The sequence below is a fragment of the Phocoena sinus genome, chromosome 8 (assembly GCF_008692025.1).
Source record: "Phocoena sinus isolate mPhoSin1 chromosome 8, mPhoSin1.pri, whole genome shotgun sequence".
NCBI lineage: Eukaryota > Metazoa > Chordata > Mammalia > Artiodactyla > Phocoenidae > Phocoena > Phocoena sinus.
Window position 1 is genome coordinate 110,359,586 of NC_045770.1, and position 20,221 is coordinate 110,379,806.

General features: G+C 60.4%; 4 protein-coding genes across 11 annotated transcripts; 1 reads left to right on the top strand and 3 right to left on the bottom strand.

Annotated features, from left to right (window-relative positions):
* Positions 1-256: 256 nt before the first annotated feature.
* On the bottom strand, positions 257-5,876 carry RIC8A (RIC8 guanine nucleotide exchange factor A). 4 transcript variants are annotated; one of them, XM_032639250.1, is made up of 10 exons: positions 5,661-5,874; positions 5,321-5,368; positions 4,644-5,234; positions 4,062-4,153; positions 3,451-3,601; positions 2,498-2,593; positions 2,268-2,412; positions 2,048-2,192; positions 1,509-1,628; positions 257-1,108 (listed from the first exon to the last, which is right to left on the bottom strand). In XM_032639250.1, the coding sequence occupies exons 1-10, from the start codon at positions 5,742-5,744 to the stop codon at positions 988-990; spliced, it is 1,593 nt and encodes a 530-aa protein (XP_032495141.1). In that variant the 5' UTR covers positions 5,745-5,874; the 3' UTR covers positions 257-987. The 4 variants fall into 4 exon arrangements, with proteins under 4 accessions (XP_032495141.1, XP_032495143.1, XP_032495144.1 ...); XM_032639252.1 differs by having other exon boundaries at positions 4,644-4,826; positions 5,661-5,871; XM_032639253.1 differs by having other exon boundaries at positions 4,644-4,823; positions 5,661-5,870.
* Positions 5,877-5,996: 120 nt separating this feature from the next.
* On the top strand, positions 5,997-11,737 carry BET1L (Bet1 golgi vesicular membrane trafficking protein like). 4 transcript variants are annotated; one of them, XM_032639263.1, is made up of 4 exons: positions 6,005-6,640; positions 8,812-8,903; positions 9,145-9,201; positions 9,328-11,737. In XM_032639263.1, the coding sequence occupies exons 1-4, from the start codon at positions 6,610-6,612 to the stop codon at positions 9,493-9,495; spliced, it is 348 nt and encodes a 115-aa protein (XP_032495154.1). In that variant the 5' UTR covers positions 6,005-6,609; the 3' UTR covers positions 9,496-11,737. The 4 variants fall into 4 exon arrangements, with proteins under 4 accessions (XP_032495153.1, XP_032495156.1, XP_032495154.1 ...); XM_032639264.1 differs by having other exon boundaries at positions 6,008-7,596; XM_032639262.1 differs by having other exon boundaries at positions 5,997-7,596; positions 9,145-11,737.
* Positions 11,738-13,181: 1,444 nt separating this feature from the next.
* ODF3 (outer dense fiber of sperm tails 3) lies at positions 13,182-15,871 on the bottom strand. Of its 2 annotated transcripts, XM_032641378.1 has the most exons (6): positions 15,763-15,871; positions 15,392-15,592; positions 14,828-14,929; positions 14,563-14,684; positions 13,593-13,733; positions 13,182-13,271 (listed from the first exon to the last, which is right to left on the bottom strand). In XM_032641378.1, exons 1-6 carry the CDS (start codon positions 15,869-15,871, stop codon positions 13,182-13,184), a joined length of 765 nt encoding a protein of 254 aa, XP_032497269.1. The 2 variants fall into 2 exon arrangements, with proteins under 2 accessions (XP_032497269.1, XP_032497271.1); XM_032641380.1 differs by lacking the exon at positions 13,593-13,733.
* Positions 15,872-17,751: 1,880 nt separating this feature from the next.
* SCGB1C1 (secretoglobin family 1C member 1) lies at positions 17,752-18,867 on the bottom strand. The gene is made up of 3 exons (XM_032641244.1): positions 18,816-18,867; positions 18,012-18,206; positions 17,752-17,897 (listed from the first exon to the last, which is right to left on the bottom strand). The coding sequence occupies exons 1-3, from the start codon at positions 18,865-18,867 to the stop codon at positions 17,752-17,754; spliced, it is 393 nt and encodes a 130-aa protein (XP_032497135.1).
* Positions 18,868-20,221: the final 1,354 nt, after the last annotated feature.

Consider the following 20,221-nt stretch of genomic DNA (forward strand, 5'->3'; position numbering starts at 1 on the left):
TTGAGAGTCCGCCTGCCGATGCAGGGGACACGGGTTCGTGCCCCGGTCCGGGAAGGTCCCACATGCCACGGAGAGGCTGGGCCCGTGAGCCACGGCCGCTGAGCCTGCGCGTCCGGAGCCTGTGCTCCGCAACGGGAGAGGCCGCAACAGTGAGGGGCCTGCGTACCGCAAAAGAAAAAAAAAAAAAAAAAAAAAAGAACAAGACACGCATACGCACCTGGGGAAAGTGCTGAACTGTAAGAAAAACATGATGCCATTTCTGCTTAACGTGCCTTTACTTGGTATCTTGCACATATATTCACACACAAACATCCCTGCCTGGAACTCTTTATTCCAGAATAATGTGTCTGTGAAGCTCTGTGGTGCATGACAGAAATCTAGACTTATGGTTTCAGGAGAGACATTTTCCTTCATGTATTTATGGTTGAAACCAGTGGGAAGGATCGAGACCCAACTGTCACAACCAGAGAACATGGGCACTGAGCCAGGACCGAGAATGCAAAAGGCTACCAGCCGTGCACTCAGTGGGGACAAAAACAGCAGATCATACCCTGTGTGTTTCTGGCATTAGCATATAAAGTTCCAGCAGGTTCTTTCCCCTGTGAAATGTGGTGCTTGCCCAACACCAGCTCTGGGCCTGCATGCCAGCTGTGGATGTGCTGTGTCTCACTCAGCCCACACTCAGCCCCCCCCTCCCCAAACCCATGTACATTTCTGCCTTCAGTTAAGCCCTGCCCTCAGGCACACATAAAAGAAACCACTTCACTTGCAGAAAGCAAGGCTGAGTTCCCAGAGTTCGTAGGACAAGACCCTCGCAGCCCTAAAGAGAAGAAAATGGACCAAAGGCAAATCACGAATAGAAGTGTGGGAGTAAAGAGAAAAGGGTCTCCGAGTTGGAGGGAGGGATGTGGCTTCCCCAGCTCCTGGCCCCCAGGACTCCTCTGGAAGCAGCACCAGTTCTGAAGGGCAGTAGAAGAACAGCTGTTCTCAGTCAGGGTCCGAGTCAGGGTCCGAGGAGAGCTGTCCCTCCATGGTCTCGCACATGGCATCCTGCAGGGATGTGAGCTGACCCCGGGGACTCATCCCCATGGGCTGGATGACTCTGTGCCTGTGGGGAAAAGGCGTGGTAGGGATGGGCAGGGGTCCTGCTCACCCCTGGCTGTGACCTTCTGTTCCACAAAGCTGCTCCTGTTTACTGGGGAAGCCTGGGTGGGAACTGTTTCAGTCAGGCCTAAATCCTAACTGCTACCTAAGCTCTGAGACCTTAGGCAGTGTCTTAATTTCTCTGGGCCTCAGTTTTCATCAACTGTAAAGACAGACCTAATACTGATCTCAGCCCTAACCCCTGGCTAGAGAATTTCCTCCGAGACAGGTGATTTCAAACATTAGAAACGCAGCCCTGCCAGAACCTAAGCCCCACTGTGATCCCACATCCTGCGGCTCGCAAGACAGGACGTGGGTCCTTCTCCTTTGTCCCAGCGCTGGGCCCCTCCTGCCAGGGCACGTACCTGGAGAGCTTGTCAAACATGTTCACCAGCTTCATGGCCTCATGCTCTTTCTGCTCCTCCGTCATGCCCTCCGTGGGGTTGGGAGGCTTTTCCTCCACCCTTCCAGTCACTGGGTTTATGCTGTTTCACAAGAGAGGGAGCATGGGGAGCGCATCAGTGACTTTGCAGGACAAAAGAAGGCTGTGTGGGGTGCGTGGAGTTCCTTATCTTCCTGCTTGGACTCGCAATGGCAAGAAACTCATTTTCCTGGGTGCGGGGAAGGCGAGGCGACTGCAGAAGAGCCCTCCCTCCTGGAGCAGCAGGTAACCAGCTCCTGCTGTCGGGACCACCTGGTCCCCGGCACTGCTCGGCCCCCTTCAGCCGGTGTTCTCAACAAAACACCCTGATGTCAGGATACGTGTCACTTGGGAACAGCAGCCTGATTCTGTAAGGTTTTACCTGCTGGTCACCCTGTCCTGCCCACCCTACGGGCCCAAATGGGTGTGGGAATAGGAATGGGGGCCGAGTGAGGGCAGCCCGAGGATGTGGGGGGCACACACCTGGCCTTGGCTTCCTTGTACTCGTCTGTGTCCGTGTCCTCATCCTCCGAGTACTGGCCCTCAGGCCGGCCCCCTGCCATGAGGCCCCTAGCAGCCAGGAGGCCGGCAGCATTCCCGTAGCCTGTGTACTTGATGAATCGGGGCACTGAAGGGCAGGGCAGAGGTCAGTGTGCAAACGTGGCTGGGGAGGGGCAGGCGAGGGGCCGGCCCCCCGACTCACCGCTCTCAGAGCACAGGACAAACAGGAACTCGGCTGCCACCCTCTTCACGTCCGTGTCCAGGTGCGTCATGAGGCGAACCAGCTTGTTCCGCAACAGCTCCCCCACCTCGGGCCGGGTCCTCACGTCCCGCAGCGGGGGCAGCACCTGGGGATGTAGTTGTCCCTGAGCCCAGGCCTGGAACGACCAGGATCTCTGACCAGGGCCTGACCGCGGCCCCTCTGCCCCGTACCTGGGCCTTCAGGAACTTCCTGGCGGGGCGGTGCATGCGGGCACACTCCGTCAGCACGCTCAGCACGGGAGCCACACTCTCCTTCAGCCTGTGCGTCTGCAGAGGAGCCTCTGTCACTGGACTGCGCCCATCTGACTCGAGGCCAGGGGAGCTAGGCACATACACCAGATGGTCCGGGCAGGAGGTGTTCGGGACGAGGCCCCGCCACAGGGGCCCCAGCTGAGGGGCTCAGAGAGGGCAGTGGGTGTCTGTGTGAGCTTCGAAAAGGACAGGCGTGGACCCTAACTCAGGGCCATTCGCGTGCCCTGCAACTTGAGGCAAATCACTCAACTGCTTTGAGTCTCACTTCCCTCCCTCTACACCAGAATGGTGGGGAAAACAGAGTGTCCCAAGCTGTTAGCACACCGCCAGAACACAAACCAGCTCCCAGGGCACGCAGGCAACATGGATTCCCCGGGGCCCTACAGAATCTCTTTGGCTTGCGTGATACGTCTGCGAACGCCAGCGTGGCTGGTTAGAGCACTGGCTGGCCAATGCCCTGGGGTGCAGCCACAGGAATCAGGGAGCCTCTGGCTTGAAGGCCCTGCGGGTCCCCTTAGGGACGCCAAGGCACGGCCGATGCTCGTCACCAAGGGCTGCTTGTGCTCAGTGACACTTGGAGTTTAGGGTCACAAGCAGGGACTACGGGTGGGCGGGCTTCTCAGGGCCACTCAAAGACCCACAAGGAGATCTAAGAAAATGAGTCCTTTGCTAGACTCTGAAAACTTGTTTCCGTATACTTCTCAGGGAGGAGGATCCAGCCTCCTGCGTGGCCGGACCGTGGAGGAGCTGGAGCGTCACCTGAATCACGCTGGGGGGCTGATCTCCACCTCCCAGCGTGGACTACAAAAACGCAGCGACCACAGCTGCTCGGGAAAGCCTGGACCAGAGCCACAGCAGCTCCCCCTGCCCACCTGGTGCAGACGCTTCTCCAGGAAGCTGAGGAGAACACGAATCACATCCATGTTCACTCCCAGGAACTCCAAAGAGCCTTCGTGGGGTTCCAGGGTGAGAAGAACGTCCAGACATTTGAGGGGCAAGTTCCCCAGGAGGTTCACTGTGTGGCTGGGGACAGATGAAAGGGGCATTTGGTAAATCCAATCCCCGAGCCCAGGTACAACGCTTGCCACCACCTGCTGGGGCCATGATATGAACCAGCGTTGGGGGCCTGAGCAACAGCACGAGGTACCAGAGCTGAGGGGAACACTCCCTGCGAACGGCTGACCTACTGCACATCTGGGTCGAAGCAACGCAGTCAAAAATCAGAACCTGCCTGTGCGTAGGTCAGCAACAATGGACGTGAATAAGCACGCTGCCTTACAGATACCGTACTGTCCGTGACACTACCCAAAGTCCACTGGCACGTTCCTGTCCCCGGACTCACAGCTCTTGTCCTAGCTGTGTACTGTAAATGCTGGAGCTCCCCGGAAATACACTGACGTCCGTCTCACCCAAGTGAAAGAAGACTCTAGACCTAGGGAGACCTGCGAGCACAACGCCCCCCCACGACAGGCACCACCCTCACCCGTGGAACTCCTCTGTGCGGTCTCCAGCAGCAGCAACCATCACACAGTGCCGCAGAAGGATCCCCAGGTGCCGGTAAAGGGCAGTATCTTCCTGACCAAAGAGAAAAATATTCTTGTGAGAGAGAGCCCCACTCGCCCCCATCGCTGCCAGCTGAGATTCTACCGTCTGGCCCACCGCAAGCCCACGCGCGCTAATTACACACCTCTATTGTACACCTGGATGCTGTCCTCTCCCACGCGACCTGAAGAGCACCCTCCTGACTAAGAACGTTGACGGATCCCTTTGGACCTGCTCTGCACTTTAGGCCCGTGCTCACAGAGGCGTGGTGATGAGTCTCTCACAGCCTCCCCCCACCAAACAGCCCTCCTGCCGAGCTGCAAGAGCCAGTTATGCTCTCCACCGCCCTGAGAAAACTTCCTTGAGGGCCCTGTCCCGGATGGGCATCTCCCTGCCTTCTCTTGACAGGCTCAGAGTTCCTCCTGGCCTGACGTGGAGAAATTTGAAGGTACCTGGCAAAGCAGCACGTCCAAGAAACGTCCAAGTTGTTATACCCCACCCACAGGCTAAGATCAGCCCTCACCTCGTCCACTTCCCTCTTGATGGAGTCGAAGGTGATGTTGAAGAGCACTTTGAGGATCTCCATGGCTCGCTCAGTCTCCTGGGGAGGCAGGAGCTCAGGGGGCCTCTCTCCAGGGGTCATTCCCAGCGTCAGCTCCAGCGCTTCAGTCAGCAGGTGCACTCCCTGCAGCTCCTGAAACAGCTGCTGGCGCACATCGGCGCGAAGTGCCGTTAGCAAGAAGAGGAGGCGCAAGTCAAAGAACTGGACGTCGTGCGGGAAGCTGCTCTGGCGGTACAGCCCCACTCGCTCTGCGAGCCTCACCACTAGACCCGCCTCTGCCGCCAGCACCTGTGCCACGGGGCTGCTTAACACAAGGTTGCACAGGCACTTAAGGGACTCAAGCACAACATCCATGTCCAGGGGTTCGGGGACCGAGCCCTGGGAGGCGGAGATGCCAGCATAGCAGGCAAGTGCCTGCAGGCTCCGGCGGCTGGTGAATGAGTCCAGGCAGCTGCGGTCCCTAGACAAGATGCGGATGCTCTGCAGCCAGATGATGCGGCGGGAAGGTGGCAGGCCCTGCTCCAGGACCGAGACCAGCAGCTCCGCCAGTCTCTGTGGGCAGGGAGAAGAGCGGTTCCACCAGGCTCCCCTACCTGGGCCACCCGTCCCTGCCCCTCTACCCTTCGTTGAGCACCCACCTTCCTGTCCTCCTGTTGGGCAGCATCAAACGTGAAACTCTGGCAGTTCTGCAAAGAGACCCAGAGGCTCAGAAGGCGCAGGCCCACCGCGGCAGAACCCGGGCTCCGTGGATAGGGACCTGAGGCCGCAGGCACCGCTCGGAACAGATGGCGCCCCAGCCCCACACACCAGCCCCCACAGCAACTCCTCAGAGACGTGGCGCTCCTCCCTGCCGCGCTCCCTTCCACCCTCAGCCCCTCGCCACGCTCACCACTCACGCCCCCGCCGCCGGCCACGCGTGCGGACCCCACCCGGCCCCACCTCCTCCCTAAACGTCCCGCGTCCACAACTCCCGCTCACCTCCCGGTTGTATGCGCGAAGAGCCTCCATAACTACGTCCTCCTCCCCCGTCTCCACGGCATCCGCAACCGCCCGGGGCTCCATGGCGGGCCCGGGACCCGGCGCCGGGAAAGCGGGAAGCACCTCGCTTCACGGTTCCCGGCCTCCGTCTGCCCGCCCCGCCCAGGCTCGGCGCACTGGGGTGGCCACGACCGGGCTTGCGCGGCACCGCGGGGCGGGGCCTGGGAGGCGCGCGGGGGAGACCGGGAGGAGGCGTGCGCGACGCCGAGGGGCGGGGCCTGGGAGGCGCGCGGGGGAGGCCGGGACGAGGTGTGCGCGGCGCCGCGGGGCGGGGCCTGGGGGGCGCGCGGAGAAGGCCGGGACAGGGTGTGCGCGGCGTAGTCTGGGCTGCGCGCGCCTTAAAGTGGCGAGCCCTGGAACAGCCCCCCCTCTAGGACCCAAAGGCTTTGCCGCCAAGTGAACTTGGGCTTCAAGATCCGACTCGGTGATTGTCCGACCTCTGGGCCCGAATCGCCCCTGAACCGAGCGGCGAGCCTCGCTTCTTGGGCCGGAATTCCCTGTAGGAGAGGACCTCAGCCCCCCACCCTTCCATCACACGAACACCAACACTCCTCTTGATGCACAGAACGAATGAGATGTCCAGGAGAAAGCCGAGGTGGAAAGGATTTTGCAACCCCGGGACCACTTGGTTTCTAACCAGGCGTTTGAGTGCCTACTGCATGCGAGGAGCCGGGATGCGGGTGAACAGGACCCAAAGGTCCTTGCCTTCGTGCAGCTTATGTGCCAGAGGTGAAGACCAAGAAAAACGGGCAAACGAGACGACTTTAGGCATAGTGTTGTGATCGAATAGAAAAGGGGCTTGATGGACTGCAGGGAGACCTGAAGAAGTGCCATTTTTGCTGAGACCGGTTGGTAAGAAGTGAACCAGGAAAGGATCTGAAAGAAGGTCATGGAAGGTAGAAGGAGTGGCCAGTGCAAAGGTGGGAATGGCCGTGGTGGGAGATAGAAACGTCATTGTTGTGGCTGAAAGGGGAGAGTGGGGAGGGGAGGTCAGGATGAAGGCAAAGCCTGGTCATGTGCGGTGACTTCCTTGCTGTTTAAGCAGGCACACCTGTTGGTCTGGCCTGGACTCAGTTTACAACTTGAAAAGCAGAGATGATAAAAGTTCCCATTTCAGTGGATTGTCAGGCGGACTAAATGACACACAGCAAATGCTCCATTACGTTGGGTGGTAACTTATAGTCCATCCACTGGGCAAGAAGGCTTTGTTGAGTATCTACTTTGTGTCAGGCCCCTTGTCAGTGCCCAGGTGCAAAGTCAAGAAGCACTGGCTCCTACCGTCCCCACTCCCCTTACGCTCCCACTCCTCTTCTTGGTTTCTTGTTTTTTTCGGAGTGCTTCACCCCTGCGACTTCTGCACTGCTCGCTGGTTCCAGGCACTTTCTAGGCACTGATCTCCACTTCGTTCCGTCGGCAGTAACTGGAGCCGGCCTTCGCACCGAGTCCGCTTCTTAGTCGCACCGCAGCCGGGCGGGCCGGGTCGGGCCTCAGGACCCGGGCGGGGTCGCGGCGAGGAGCCTCTCTCGCCTGGGAAAGGGCCCGTGAGCTCTTCACAGTTAGGACCTGAAGCTGCCTTAGGCGGGAATGGTTGCGGGAGTGTTTGTCGGCACCCTAATTGACACTAACCACCCAGGGGTCCCAAAAGCAAAGGGCTCGCCCCATCCCCAAGCCAAGCTGTGGAAGAAACGTCAGATCCTTCCTTTCCCACTGCCGCACCCCCGCGGCCTGGACCTCGGCCGGAAGTCGGAGGGCCTGAGGCGGAAGGGGCGGGACCGGAAGCCACTTCCCGCGAGTGTGCCACGTCAGAGGAGGTTGTAGCCGAGCCGGAGACGGATCCCCGGGTCGGAGCTGTACGGGATGGCGGACTGGGCTCGGGGTGAGTGCGGGAGAGCCGAGGCGGATGGCGGCGGGGCCCGCTGGAACCGACGCCGCTGCCCGCAGGAGCCGCCTTTGCCTGCCCCCCCGTCCCGCTGAGTGGCCTCGTCCGGGAGACCCTGGGGGCGGGCGGCGACGGGGCAGGGAGGCCGGGCTGCAGGCAGCAGCGCGGTGGAGGAGTCCCTGGGGCCCTGTGGGCGCTCCTACCCAGCTGCTCCGTGAAGCTGCGGGGTCCGGAGGCCCGCAGTCCCCACCCCTGCGAGATGGTTCTGTCCGGGACCTCGGCCGGGCCGCCTGGTCGACGGGTCCCGGAGGCTAGTCCCCTCGGAGTGGGGGCTGCGCGTGATGAGAGGGCCCAAGCAGGCCGCGTACGGACTCGGGCTCAGGGTGCCCCACTTGCCCCCCGGGAGCCCCTCTTCTCATTTGCCAAGTGGAATGCTGATGCTCGTTTCGCTGGGCTGTTGTGACCTTTAAGGAATTAATGGATACAAGGGGTTGGTAGGATGCTAACGCCTCTAATTTTGGGGTCTGTACACATTCGTGGTTCTTAGGGCTGTGCTCCTATTAGATAAGTCTCATTGATGTATCTGGGCCAAGGCAAATATGCACTCTGAACTTTGGGGGAGGCAGTTGTCATCCACCCGATAGGATGGTAATTTTAAATCACCAAGCCCAGCCCCTGTCGTGGGCCAGGTCTCAGCAAACACCATGCTCTGGGTGTCATACAAGGCCCTGTGTGGGGTGCAGAAGTGAGCAGACCTAGGCCCTGCTCTTGGGATCAGTCTCAACCTTTGTTACTAAGGCTTTCCTAAGGCTTTACCAGAGTTCACTGGTTTTCTCTGAGAACAGGTTCTGTGTACGTCGCTGGTGATATCCATGGAGGGATGGTACAGGTTCTGTCACAGAATGTCAGGAAGTGCTGGTTGGACTGAGCCCTTTGGAGGTGCCTACGCATCCCAGCCTGGATGAGTACACAGAACATGTGCTCACGCACACTTGTTTATACAGCCTGTCTTGTGTGTGGAGTCCACGTGTTGGATCCTGGGTTAGGGCGGGACCTATTCAGTAGACTCAGGAGGGCCCAGTACCTCCGAACACCCGACTGGGCCAGATGGGATTGGAGTGAGAGCCCTGAGGCCACAAAGGGCTGAGGTGCAGGCGTCCAGGGGATGCTCGTGGGTGGATGCATGCCCTCAACCTCTGTCTTTGCTTGCAGCTCAGAGCTCCGGCGCTGTGGAGGAGATTCTAGACCGGGAGAACAAGCGGATGGCTGACAGCCTGGCCTCCAAGGTCACCAGGCTCAAATCGGTCAGTGGTAGTCCTCTCCTTTTGCCTCCACCTAGCATCCTGGAGGGGGTATCGGAGGGAGGGTGAAGACCTGGAAGGGTTTCAGGTAGTTCCATCATCCTTGTCCCATCTGTGGCACACTCACTTGTGTGCGGCCCAGGTGGCATTTGGATCTCCTGACCTCTGCTGGTCTTGCTGGGGGTCAGGTGCTGTCCGCTGTGTTTGTCCTGGCCTGACCCTGCCTCTTCTGTGTTCTGACCAGCTGGCCCTGGACATTGATAGGGACGTGGAAGAGCAGAACCAGAGCCTGGGCGGCATGGTAAGGCCCGTGTTTTGCGAGTGTCACGGTCACCTCTGCTCCCCACCGCCTGCTGTGCAGCCCCCACGTGTGTGTGTGTTGTGGGGTCGCTGCCCCTGTGTGACGATGATGGGATTCCTTCCTCAGGACACAGATTTCACGAGTGTGACGGGCCTCCTCACAGGGAGCGTGAAGCGCTTTTCCACAATGGCACGGTCTGGGCGAGACAACCGGAAGCTTCTGTGTGGTATGGCCGTGGGCCTGATCGTGGTCTTCTTCATCCTCTCCTACCTCCTGTCGAGGCCAAGGACGTGAGCCAGTGGGAGCTGGCTTCTGCGGGTGCCTCGGGCAAGCATGGTCCGCCTCTGCCTGGCGTCCCGGGCCAGAGAACTTAACGACAAAATACTCCTTTGAAACGACGATTGTGGCTTAGGAATCTTGTTCCTGTGTGGCTGGGAGCCTCTGACCCAGTGAGCTTGTGTTAGCTGGTCCCATGTGTGCAAGGGGCCCATCTTCATGGGGTAGCCAAGGCCCACTTTCTCTGCCACCTTGGGTGCTAGAAGCCCCAGCAGAGTAAGGTCCAAGCAGAGCAGCTGGGAATCCTGGACACGGTCACCTGTGAACAGCAGCTCTTCCCCTGGCCCTCGAGTTTCTGAACATCTCAAGGCTCTTCTACGCTGTTCTTGTCTGGATAAGGCCACGTCTGGTATTTGAGATGCTTGGAGCTGACGTGGGAAGGGGGTGTGGCGGTGAACCTCAGATCATCGCTGTCACCTTCAGCCGAGTGTTCTCAACCAGAGATGGCAGTTGCTCCTGCCCAGAGCCGCTGGGCATCCGTGGACCAGTGGAGTCAAGGGTCCTGCCGAGAGGCCTCTTCCTGCCTTCCAGTCCCACAACTGAAGCCCGACCCTCAGGAAGGGCAGGGGTTGTGGATGGAGTTGGGAACTGCAGCCTTCGCTGAAAGCATGGGCTCACATTCTGGTGATCTCCCGGCCATGTATCCAGGTGCAGAAAGTGATACTTTCTCACGATTCAAGATCTACCCAGAGCACCAGAGATCTACTTCCAGGAGACCAGATCTCTGGAAACAAGTCCATCTGGCATTTCAGAGTCAGGCAGGGTGTGAGGAGGGACTTTCGTGGGTATAGATGGAGGCTTCCAAGTAAGGGCTCTTCATAGGACCTGTAGGTCAGTTTCTGAGGGTCAGCGAGCAGTTCCCACCAAGCCTGGCCCTTCCACTGTGGTGTTTGCCCACCTCTCCCTGGGCCCTCAGCGCCCACTCGGTCAGTCCCCTGCTCACATCGAACCTCGAACTGAACCACAGGCCGAGCCAGACCAGTGGCTTCTTACCCCACTGAGACCTCAGTATCCTTGTCTTCACAAGAAACACTTGTAAGAAACGAGTCACCGGCTGTGTCCTTCCCTACCCTTGTTCGAACCTTCTGGTTCCTAGTCAGCCCCCCTTACTCCTGAGGGCTACTGGCTCACCGTCCGCCTCCCCACACGCTCGTGCCACGCGCGGTCACGCGCGCCAGCCGCATCTGCTGCCCCATGTTGCTGGTCTCTGGCCCCGGGCACCGCGCCTCTGGTGCCGCTGCTGCGCCTGCCCTCGTCCTCCGCCCAGCAGGCTGGCTTCACCTTGCACGCTTGCCTTGGTGCCCTCCCTTCCACTGTACCTGCGACCTGAGTGCGCCGTCTCGTCCAGTGTGTGCTTGTGTCTCCCCCGGTGAGACTGCCTTGCTTGTCTCCGTGTCTCTGGGGCTTGGCTGTTTCCCTGTCCTCCTGGACGTTCCTTCGCAGGTCTCTGGCCCTGCCTTGACCCCCAGCGCCCTGTGCGCTGCGGCTTTGGCTTCGCCTGCTTCTCGTCTCACACTGAACCTTGTCGCGGGCCTTTGTCCTCCGGTCACCAGGCTCAACAGCTGCTGCCTGTGCAGTGTCTCCCTCTGGTTGCCGCAGGCCCTGCAGATGCGCCCAGACCTGAGGTCCGCGGCCCCCACCTTGTCTGGGCCTGCTAACCTTGCTTCCTGAGAACGTGGCTCAGCCGTGGCAGCCTTCCCCCCGCAGATGCTTTTATGTGGTGTGCCCCCTTGTCTTGCCAAGGCAGCCAGGAATTTAGAGTTTGCCTTCAGGGTGGCACCCCGGCTGCTGTGTTCTCTCCTCAGGTCTCCGTCTGTGCCTCCCCACTTCTCCACCTCCACGGCTCTTTGCAGCCCTTCCAGCTATTTGGGGGTCTGGGCTCTAGTTTCTTTCTGGTTTACTTTCTTGCTTCCTACTCTCATCGTGTTAGGTGAATTCCTGAAGGAAGCACGGCACCCCTGCTGCCGCTGTGTCGGCAGGGTTTCCTGTGGGGCCTTCCCTGCTCAGCCCTGTACACTGAGCACCTAATCCTGTGGGTAAGTGGGGTTTGCCGAGGTTGATCCCTGAGACCATAAAACAGAAGGACTTGGAGCCTCCCTCTGTGCCAGGTGAGGATGAACTGCCAGGTTCTATCCCATAATTCATGGACAACACATTTAGCAATAAAAATTTGGAATAAAGAGCTTCGTGATGAAGTAAACCCATAGCCTTTGGTGTTTTCATTTCCTTGGGGGCTTCAGATAGCTTTGTCTGGCACTGACTCTGCTCCGTAAACTGGCCGTGGGCACCAATGGTCTGGACTCTGCTGCTTTCCTTCTCCTGGGTCCCTTCTCCCCTCCTCACTCATCCCCTCAGGCGGGCGGACGTGAGCTCACCGCTTCCTGCCGCTGGACCTTCCTTTGCGCGAGTTTCTGTGACTCAGGTGGGGAAGATGATAGCATTACCTCTTCAGGATTAAAGGGATGCAGGTGAGGTGTTTAGGACAAGTAGCCTGACACTGTCACAGCTGAGGGAGGGTCAGCAGCTGTGCTATGCTTAGTGCAGCTGCAGCCCGCGGTCCCACGGGGGTGACAGGGCTGCCTGCCCAGGGCTAGGGTGAAGGTTAGACTTCATTCCTCAAGGCTGGCCTTGGACTCCAGGGCATCCTCTGGAAATGCCCCTCTTCATCACAGCTCAGACACCCCCTTCCCTGCAAAGATCTTATGCTTCCCGTATTATCTTTGATGTTTAACAGATCACCTTCAAATGTAGTCACTTAAAGTTGCAGTAATAGTTTATGTCTCACGGTTACTGCTGGAGTTTGAGACAGAGTGGAGACAGTTGTCTCTGCGATGTTAAGGTCTCCGTTTGGAGACAAGAGACTGGCACTGCCACTTGCTGAAGGCTCACACACGTCCATAGGTCATTGCTGGTGTGAGCTGGGGGCCCAGCTGGGTTCACTGTGCTGCCATGTGTTGAGCTTCCTTACAACATGGTGGCTGGTGTGACGGTGAGCAAAGAGAAGAGGGACGGCCAGGCAGAAGTTGTTTTCTTTGTATGTTGCATGGCCTGGCTTCAGAAGTCACATAGCATCACTTTATTCAGGACGGTCACAGGCTCTAGATTCCAGGGGAGGGACACAGACGCCATCTCAGCAGGGGAGAGGCAGTCACACAGGGAGAGGACCACATGGGAAGGGACGAATGCAGGTGTGACCGTCTTTGGAGGATACAGCAAGGCGCGGAGGGCAGCGCTCAAGGCAGAATCAGAAGGGCAGGCATAGCAGCGTCTGATGCTCCTGAGCCCTCCTCTCTGCTCAGAGCCCAGGCCCTGGAAGCTAGGGTGGGACCTGACATGGGCTGGCATGATCGCCTGTGGGGGCCCCTTTCTGGAAAACGTTAATCCTCCCTCAAGGCAAACCATCGCTAACGGAATCCGTGATTTATTGTGTATCTGGGCACAGCAGGAAACACATTAGCAAATGGGAAAGCATAGAAAAAAGAGCTGGTCACAACTGTCCGAGCAAGCGTGCTCTGCCCTGCAGGGCCAGGCCGGCTGCAGCCCAGCTGGTAGAGGAGCCGCCCAAAGCCCTCAGCTCAGGGAGTCTGTTGTTGGGGGGACATGATGTGCAGAGGCTTAGCGTGACGGGTGGGGCGGGGCCAGGGCTATTCCACGTCCACGACCAGGGGTGTCATGTAGTCAGAATGCTTGATGCCAAAGGTGACGATCGGGGCGCAGGGCTTGGTCACTGTCACCTGGGAGAGGAGAGGCTGTGAGGGGCCGGCACCCCCGCCCCCGCCCCGCAGGCTCTGCCCTCACTGGGGCCGGGGCTGCTGTACCCGCTAACCCCCCGGCCAAGGTGACCAGCAGGAAGCCCTCTCAGAGCCTGGTGTGTGGTGACACTCGGCAGCGCTCACCGTCACCAGTGTTTGGGGACACTGGGGACACAGAGCCTGCTGACTGGGGAAGGCTGGTGCTGGAACGCACAGTGTTCTGATGGTGCCTGGCCCCCGTGACCCTTGCAGGCTTACAGGCCCGTCCCCACCCCACCCCTCCGGGCCGTGCTCTTGCCAGACCTTCTCAGGGCTGTGGGCTCCTGGTCCTGGCTTGAGGGTCTTGTCCCCCGGGGGCTCCACTCGGGCAGCCATGGTGTACTGTGGAGCCTTGAACTTGGTCACCTGGACATCGGTCTGGCGGTAGGCTGCGGGACCTGGGGTCTGGGAGGTGAAAGAGGCTCACACAGGCTCGGCCTGCCAGGGCGTGCAACCCCAGAGGGCAGGGGCTGGCATCAGACACTGGGTTTCAGGCCCCAAGTCACTGTGTGTGTCAGGGGACTCTTCTGTCTCCAAACGATGGCCACACCATGTGACAGTACCCCAGTGCTGCGGGGCCCTTCTCTGTGTGGGATGTCACCTTCCCTTCAGCCTTGCCGTGGCAATGACACCCCAGTCTGTGCCAGCCCCAGACTTGTCCCTTCCATGAGTGTGTGTGAGAGAGGACTCTTCCTAGTTGCGGACTCAAGGGCCTTGGGCTGGTGAGGTCAGCGGTGCTGTGAGGCCACCTTGCCAGTCTCCCCAGGCTCCCCAAGCTCCCGGGTACACAGGCACCTCAGGGCCTTTGCACTGGCTGTTTCTGCAGCCAGAACCCTCCTCCCCCAAATATGTCCCAGCTTATTTTTCTCCTCTTGTCAGCTGCTTCCTGCATGCCACCGTGCCTCACACTGCTCCTCGCCCCTCAGGCAGCACCCCACTCAGGCAGCACCCACACACTGGGTGTTGAGGTGTTCGTCTCTTCTCAGCACCATCGGTCTCCATGCTGAGCCTCGGCCTCTTCCTCCTCCTCCACTGTCTGCCCCTCCTCACCTCTGGGATGTAAACCAGTGGGGGTGGGGACAGACGTGTGGCAGGCTCCAAGAGGATGAAGGAGCTGAGAGGCTTCGGGAGGATGGGGGTCAGGCTGGTGGGTCCTGGGTTCTGGGGGAAGGGGCCCGATGGGCCGTCTCTCTAGGGGGTAAGCAGTGCTCTGCCCGAGCCGGGTGACCCTTGCCTTGTACAGGTCGTCGCTGAAGCTGCCCAGCTTGCTGCGGCCCTTGATGGAGAAGGCGGGCTGGGAGGCCTTGCCGACAGTGTGGGGCCCCATCACCACGGGCAGCATGTAGGCAGCGGGGCCTGTCGGGGGTGCAAGTGCCGAGTCTCAGGCTGGACGGAATCCTGTGCCCAGAGCCTCCACCCCCATCAGGCCAGCCCCCCTCACCCGCCCTGCCCGGGATCCTCGACCCGGTCAGCCACGGGCCATCGGGGCTGTGGCGGACCTGGGGTGCTGTCCACTCGGAAGGTCTTGGTTCGGGCAGAAATGGAGTGGCTGGGCGCCGAGTCGAACACATGCTTGGTAGATTTCTCTGGAAAGTAGTGGCCTGCGGGTGGGGGGAGGAATGGTGTGGGTGCTGGGACGGGGAGGACCATCCAGCAGATGCAAACAGGTGCCCGGGCCTGCTCGGGCGGTTCTAGGAAGACCTGCGACTCGCAGGCCTGGGGCCTCTGGGCCCCAGTGAGTGGCGACCGGGATTGTGCATGGGTGTCCACGATGGAAATGCTGGCTGCAGGGGCTGCTTTGAGAAGGAGGGCGAGTCTGACTTGGGCCTGGTGCGGTGACTTTGGCCAAGGAAGGCCCAGGTCAGAGTAGGGCACTAGGGTCTCAGAGGCTGCAGTGGGGTCACAGCTCCACCTCCAGGCCTGATGATATCCTTTCATGAGGAGAAAGGTGGGTCAGGAGGGTGAGGATGGCTGTACCCCTCACACCCTGGCCCTGCCAGGCCTGCAGTGGCCACCAGCAGGGTTGGGCGGAGCGGGGCTGGGGCTGGGCCAGAGTCCGTCACCAGGGCCGGGGGTCAGCGTGGTCTTAGTGCAGTAGCGCCCCAGGATGGAGTAGGCGGGGCCGATGTCCTTGCCAGTCCTCAGTATCTTGGGGTTCACGCTGTAGCGGGGCCCCGGGGAGCAGTTCTCTGCCAGGAGCGTGGGGGCCCCGTGGAAGCTGTAGGCCGGTGCACGCCGCTTGTCGGGCGTGTGCTTCACAAAGCCTGTGGGGCAGGGGCTCTGAGCAGCTTGGAGCCAGACCCTGCCCTTCTCCCCCAGACCCCCCATTGACCCCAGAGGGGTTGATGGGCTGGGAGTCAGGGATGAGCCCTGGCCATCCCTGGGCTCCCCGCAGACCTGGCTCCTGCCCCCTCCCAGGCTCCCAAGCGCTTACCTGTGGTGGGTGGAATCAGGTACTTGGGTCCGGGGCTGCTGTAGAGGGCCATGATGGGTCCCCGGGGGCGATGGGGCCTCCAGGTGCCCACCCATACCTCCTCCGCCATGCCTGGCTCTGTCCACGGATGGAAGGGTGACAAGGTGCTAGGAGGCCTGGGCACTCCACCCCCATCACTGCCTCTGCCCCCACTGAGGGGCAGAACTGCAGGCCACAGCCTCCTCAGTGGGGTCTCGAGTTGAGGCCCAGACTTCAGAGCAGTGGGAGATTCTGCCGCACCAACCCGTCCCCCCGCAAGGGGAGGAGCCTCGGAGCCTCGTGGATAAGCCCATGTCTCTTTCAGCGCTCACGGGCCACCCCACAGTGGCTCTGAGGGGGTCTGCGCAGGTGCTTCCCGCTCAGAGGACCCTGGACGTGACTGGGCAAGGAGCAGTGGGCAAACGTGGGGAACTTCTGGGATGAGACTGTGCCGTGGGCTGAGCAGGGGTCTGCTCTGGAGGGGCCCTCACCTCCTTAGTCCAGGAGCAATGCTCAGAGCAACCTATGGACCGAGCCTTCTCAGAGGCAATCCCGTCGCACCGGCCTCGGTGCCAGGGAGTCCCAGAAAAGGAGCATGGCGAGGAAGGCCTCTCCCTCTCTCTCCTCTCCCCCTGGGGGCTTCGAGAATTGGGGAAGGGGCCCGGCCCCTGAGCTCTAGAATGTGGCTCTGTGGGGTGGTGGGTTCTAGATCACTGTCCGTGTGATGGAGACAATGACCTCAGCCCGTGGAACCCGCCCCCCCGCCCATGCCTGGCTCGGGACCGGGTCTTTGCTCCCTGTTGCAGGGTGCAGGCCAGAGGCGCAGAGGGCAGGAAGGGGACAACTAGGTCCTGGACTAGGACAGTGAGGCCATGGGATCCAGAGTCCGAGTGGCCGAGGAGTAAGGTCCTCAGGGGCAGAGCTGAACCTCCTCAGTCCTGCCCCCGGGGAAGGACTGAGCTGGGGAAACTGAGGCACAAGAAGGCTCTGGCTGTTGGGGATGCTGGGATCCAGGGTGCAGTAGGGCTGCCCTGGTTTGGGGTGGGGGCAGGAGTTGGCATCGGAAGCTGCTGCTCTGCCGAGGGCCCTTTCCCTGACCCTGCTCTCCCTCCTGCATCATGCTGGCTGTGCCCGCCCGTCGGACCCTGAGTGTCCTCGTTAGCATGTCCTTCTTGGGGCTCCGGCTGGGGCTCCGTCTGTTTCCTTGGGTGACTTCTCAATCCCCTGGACCCGTGTCATGTGTATATTGTGCACATTTATTGTCTCAAAACGATAACCTTCAGATGCAGAGCGCCAGCACCCAGCCTCTTCCCCCAGCCCTGGCCACTTCCTCTGGGGCTCTTTGCCCTTCCCCGCTCTGAGCCCCTGCCCCCGACCTCTGCCTCCGCAGGCCTTCTTGTGTCCTGATCCCTCCCTGCATCTACATGTCTCGCCTATCTGTCTGTCTTGCTTTGCCCACCTGCCTACAAGGGCGTCTGCCTGGATTTCTGTTGGTGGGTCTGCCCTCTGTGTGGGGTTACTTATACGTGTGTGCTCCGCTCACATGATCCTATGTGTGAGCCTGTAGTTGTGTGCCTGAGGGCGGGGAGAGACAGGAGCCGGAGGCTGAGCTGCAGGAGGCTTTGTCGATTGGATGGCTTGAGGATAAATTGATGCACGGGGAAGTGGAAGGGGTGTCGTCGTCATGGTTGCCTGTGCGGCTGGCCCTACGGCTGCTTGGAGCCACGTCTGGGGTCCACTAGGCATCGTCCTGACTGCCCAGCACTCGCACCCGGAAGGCAGGCACGTGTGGGCCAAGAGGCCTGGGGTTCCCGTGCCCGGTGATGAGTAACTAGAGAGCCACGGCTCCATCAGGCAAACAGGCCCGGGCCAGCCTCTGGGGGGATGGTGGGCTCTGGACATGGCAGCAGGCCCCCTTCCAGCAGCTGGGGAAGCGGGGTGTGCACATGTGTGTTTGCATTTGTGTGTGTGTCAGGTGTGAGCGTGTGCGTATGCATGCATGTGCATGTAGGGGAGGCTGAGGGCTGCTCTGCAGGCAATGAGGTCTGGGATGTCCACCCCTGCTGGCTGAGGCAGGTCAGGGTGTCTGTGGGGTGCTGGGGTACGGGGTTGCTGCACTGGGCGGGTGACGAGGTGCTATGGCATTTGGTGGAGGGCCTGAGGAGTAGGACTGTGGGTCCTGCTAGGGCTGCAGGCCTTGAGGGAGTGGGGTGCCTCCCTGGCCACGGTACCAGCAGCTTGACCAGCCGCCTTGTGCCTGGGCTGCAGGCCATGTGTGCAGGACTTGAGCTTGGTTACCGCTGCCTTGGCATCTGTACTGACGTCGTTCTTGCCCAGGGGCGCCTCACGGAGCTCCTCTGCAGATCCCACCAGCGGCGTTTGCAGGAAGTCGATGGAAAACTCGTTGTCCTTCCCCGTGGCCAGTCCTGTGTTGGGATGAGATGAGGCCAGGTCAGGACTCCTTCCAGCTCCACACCCAGACCTCCCACCTCCAACCTCAGCGGTCTCCAGACCTTCCCCATCAACGTCCCCCTCACCTGCCCCAGATCTTCCTCCAAAACATCCCTCAGCTCCACCTGCCCGCAGACCCCTCCCGTCACCCTAACCGCAGCGGCCTCTTTCCGCCCTGGGTTCCCTAGCGTCACTGAGGAAGGAAAGCCAAGCCTCTGACTCAGTGGGAATTTCCCCTCCGTGTGAGGTTGGCTGACCTGGAGCTTGGATCAGGGTCAGGGTCAGCCTGGGCTGGGCTGGGTTGGTGACATTGGGCTTGGTGGTGACACAGGGGCTGGGAGAGAGGCTGAGCTGGGCTGGGGTTGGGGTAGGGTTGCCTGGGGACTGGGGTCGCCAAGGGCAACAGGGTCATTGTCCACATCTGTGTTCTGTGATGGAGGTGGGTTGGGGTGCCTGGGAAGGTGGGCACCAATCACTGCGGGGCCCAGTGCCTGGATTTCTAGCTTCCCACGTTCCCGCCCATTTTCCCCGACACCAGCCCCCCGAATGTGCTGGAAGCACCTGTCAGCGCACAGACTCAGCACGGGTGCCGAGCAAGGAGAGCGCCACTAGCAGGAGGGCGCCACCCCCCTTCATGGAGGACGTGCAGGCTCCTCAGGACTGCCTGGGCCTGCTTTACGCCTCACAGGCACCTGTCCTGGGGGCGGGTCCGACCTGCCCATCAGACCCAGCCAGTGCGAGCAGTGGTGGGGCAGCCGAGGGTGTGTCCTCTCCCCCTGCCCAGCAGTGGTTGCCGAGCAGCAAGGGGCCTGGGGTGCTGTGTGAGGGGTGCTTGGCAAACGTTTGGGGTGAGTGGACAGAGGTAAGGGGGCGACGGGAGCCTGGTCAGCAAGGAAGGGTGGTGTGGCTGGGGATGCTGAGAGCCTCTAGCCTCGCTTGGCTTGTGGCTGAGAGTGGCAGGCTCTTGGGCTAGGCCCAGGCCTTTCTTTTGGGGTAGGAACCCCCCCTCCACTCAGCATGCTTTGTGGGCCAGCGCTGGGCTCTGATCCCTGAGACAGCCTGGAGGTCTCCACTAGGGCAGGGGTGGGGGACTTCCTGGGGTCTGCAGATCTGGGCGGTAGGAGATGGGCCCAGGGCCACGGGAGGCCCGAAGTGGGCAGCAGCCTCCAGGGGATGGAGGGTGGGCCTGAGAGTGACTGAGGGGTGAGGAGCTGGGCCATCTCTGGGACCTGGTGGGATTACAGTCACTTGCCGGAAGTGAGGAGGGGCTGCAGTCTGACTCAGCTTCCTTCTGTGGTCATCCGGCCTGGGGAAGTCTAGGATCTGGGGGAGACAGTCCAGTGCTATGATGGAGAAAGGGGGCTGCAACACCTGGGCCCATAACTAGACGGCCCCTAGAGCAGTGCTGCAGTCTGGCCCTTATGCCGTGGGCCCTCTTCTCCTGTCCCATGCTGCCACCTGGTGGCCAATGGCATCCTGCAGGACAGGCCCACTCTCCACAGGGTCCCTGTGAGGATCCAGGGTTTCAGGCCCTACCTGGCCCCCGCGGGCTCCTCATTCAGTACTGACACCTCCAGACCAACCTTGTCTAGATTGGTTACCCTGCCTCTGCTTGTCACCCTGCCCCTCACTTGCCCCTAGCTGTCCCTGAGTGTGTCACAGACCACAGACCCTTGTCCTGTATCCTCTGAGCACTCAGAGCTTCTCATCCACTTGAGTGTCTGTTTATAACAAATAGTCTGTAGTCCCCTTTGCTAACATGAAATGAAATCCATGGGTGATATAACCTACTTCTGCTCACAATTCCAAGAATATAGGAGAAATAACGTGTAATGAGGTCATCTGTAACAAAATAATGTGGCTTCATGAGTGAGACACTGCTTTCGGCAAATTTGAGCCCCTCCCCGTCCCCAAAGGCCCAGGGGGTTCTGGTCAGTGGGACAGGCCTTGCTCTGATTATGCTTTGATGGACCCACATCATCTTCTTTAA